At 46.3% G+C, this 2,500-nt stretch overlaps 1 protein-coding gene across 1 annotated transcript in view; it reads right to left on the reverse strand.

Moving 5' to 3' along the window:
• Positions 1-288, reverse strand: part of LOC135100291 (segmentation protein even-skipped-like) — a 1,927-nt gene extending 1,639 nt beyond the window's left edge. Inside the window, exon 1 of the mRNA XM_064003143.1 lies at positions 1-288. This exon is cut by the window's left edge and continues 116 nt beyond it. Coding sequence (XP_063859213.1) covers positions 1-98 — 98 coding nt within the window. The 5' untranslated portion in view covers positions 99-288.
• Positions 289-2,500: the final 2,212 nt, after the last annotated feature.

Consider the following 2,500-nt stretch of genomic DNA (forward strand, 5'->3'; position numbering starts at 1 on the left):
CTGCAGGGGGGACTGACGGGCGCTGGATGCCCTCCAAGAAGAGCCATGCCGTCTCCCAAACCTGTCACCACCCCGGGGGATCCACGGAAGGGCTGCATTGTCCTCACTTCCTCAGACTTGTAGTTAGAGATGTGAACTTCTCGGGATGTGGCGTGAGAGGCGTGGCTGAGGCGGGGGGGGCAGCAGCCGGCGGCGAGGGCGGACGGGTTCTGTTGCTCAAAATAATCTGGAGACACTAATACGCCCGCCTCGACAGTCACCAGCAGACAGCACTGGTCACCCGGTGCTCCCCCAGGCCAGCTTCACTTGACACCCGCCCGCTGATTGGCCACGTCAGAGGGGGCGGAGTTCAGAGCCTCCCGCCGCCCACTGCTAACCAACCCCAAGCTCTGGCCCCGCAGCGCTCCGCCCTCAACGGAAACTGGCTTTCCATTGGCGGCCGCGGTTAATGGCTGCGCTGAATTACTTTGATCAGAATTGATTGTGATATAATGAGATATTTTTCCCTACCCTTAAAGTTTCTTGCATCCAATAAATCTCGGGAAGCCACTAAAAATCGAGCATGGCAGTTTTTTAATCGGGGGTATGAGGCGGCCATCACTCGTGGTGGGGGCGGCGGCAGGCGGGGGACACATCATAGCCAGCGTCACTTGTCACCTGAACGTAAACAGCGCGGGCATGTGAGGGGCGGGCCACAGACACACCTCCTCACCAATTAGGGTTTCATTAAGGCAGATTTGAGCCAGGGGCGCCTTGTGGGGGGACGAGGATGGGGCGGGAGAGGGAAGAGGCTTGGCGGCAGCGCTATCAAGGCTTCAATTGCTCCGCCAGTTTGGTCCAATTACACCGCGATGGCGACTGATCCCCTGGAAGCCATTCGCGCCAAATCGATCTTGATGGTAATCCAGCCGCGTAATTTCATCAAATGGTCGCCGGCCTTGAGCGTGAGATTGGTCTGAGCTTTATATTGCCGGCACAGGGCGGATCTTGGCGGCGGGGCCTCAGTGGCGAACACACACACACTCACGCACGCACACACACACACACACACACACACACACACACACAGACACAGACTGCTATGTATTTTTATACACGTTTGGAGTGAGGCGGATAGAAACGAGGGGTAAGGAAGGCGTGACGAGGGCGAGAAAAAGACGGATGAAGTCTGAAAGTACCCAAGAGAAGGAATCCTAGAGAAATGGGAAAGAGAGAGCTACAACTTCAAGTGGATATATTCTTTGGCCAAAATCGTGTTTGTCTTTCATTCGCGTTAGTCAGCATGCCATGTTATTTTTCATCTTGTCTATACGAGTTCATGTTCCCTAGTTTCTCACGATACTGATGTATTGTATAATCTATCTAATTTCCAGCCAAGCAGCTATCTATTGTATCTACTTTCATGGTATCTTATACAATGCCCAACCACCTACCTTTCTGTTCATTTGGTTGTATATTTGTCTGTATGTGTGTATTCATTTGATTTTTCTTTTTATATAAGGTAATCAAACTACATTGGTATGGGAAGATTGTAAGACGCGCATTTGCCAGATGAAAATAAATGCTATGAAATATTCACAGAAGAGGACAATAAGAGGCTCTACTGCTCACCATACGATGAAGTCTACTGGTCTGCCGATCTGAAAACATATAGTAAGCAATAATAAAAATAAAATTGATAAAGAAAATAGAGTTAGATGAAAATATACAACACCACAGTTTATTATACATAGAGATATAATTCATGCTTATTATTAGTTGAAATAAATTAATTTTGTTATTTTTTCTGTGACGTCTTTTTTTTATTCTTATTAATTTATTTGTTGTGGATAAGCGTTTATTGAGTTTTTTTTGCGACGTCTTTTTTTTTTTTTTCTGCGACGGATTTTTTTTTTTTTCTACAATCGACTGTCTCTTGCAACGCGTGAATTTCCCTTCTTCAACGACGACAGAGTTTTCGTCCTCTTTGATGACGGTCTTCTCTCAGCAACAAGTTTTCTCCGACTTTCTATCATGGATGTTACGAGCATTGCGAGGTGTGGACTGAGGAGGAATTGTCTTGTGAGGACTTTTACCCACCCGTGAAGATTTGGCCTGTGACGACTTAGCCAGTGAAAAAAAAAACGATGAAGGTCTGGTCTGAGAGGGTTTGGGTTCAGAGGGTTTAAGTTCAGAGGGTTTGGTCTGAGAAGGTTTTGTCCGTGAGGGTTTGGTCTGAGAAGGTCCGGGTTGAGAGGGTTTGAGTTGAGAAAGTTTGGTTTCAGAGTGTTTGACTTGTGAGGGTTTGGGCTTAGAGAGTTTGGTTTCATAAGGTTTGGCTGATGAGGGAGTTTCCTTCCTTCAAGGCACTCATTAGACACGATCAAAGAGACATCATCATTTAAACCTTCAAGACTTCATATCTGCCATGAATTCCACATACCTAACTGAATGGAGAAAAAAAAAAAATAAGGTAGTGATGAAAACAATAAAATATTACATATATACTATGCAATCTACT

Source organism: Scylla paramamosain, chromosome 5 (assembly GCF_035594125.1).
Source record: "Scylla paramamosain isolate STU-SP2022 chromosome 5, ASM3559412v1, whole genome shotgun sequence".
Taxonomy (NCBI): domain Eukaryota; kingdom Metazoa; phylum Arthropoda; class Malacostraca; order Decapoda; family Portunidae; genus Scylla; species Scylla paramamosain.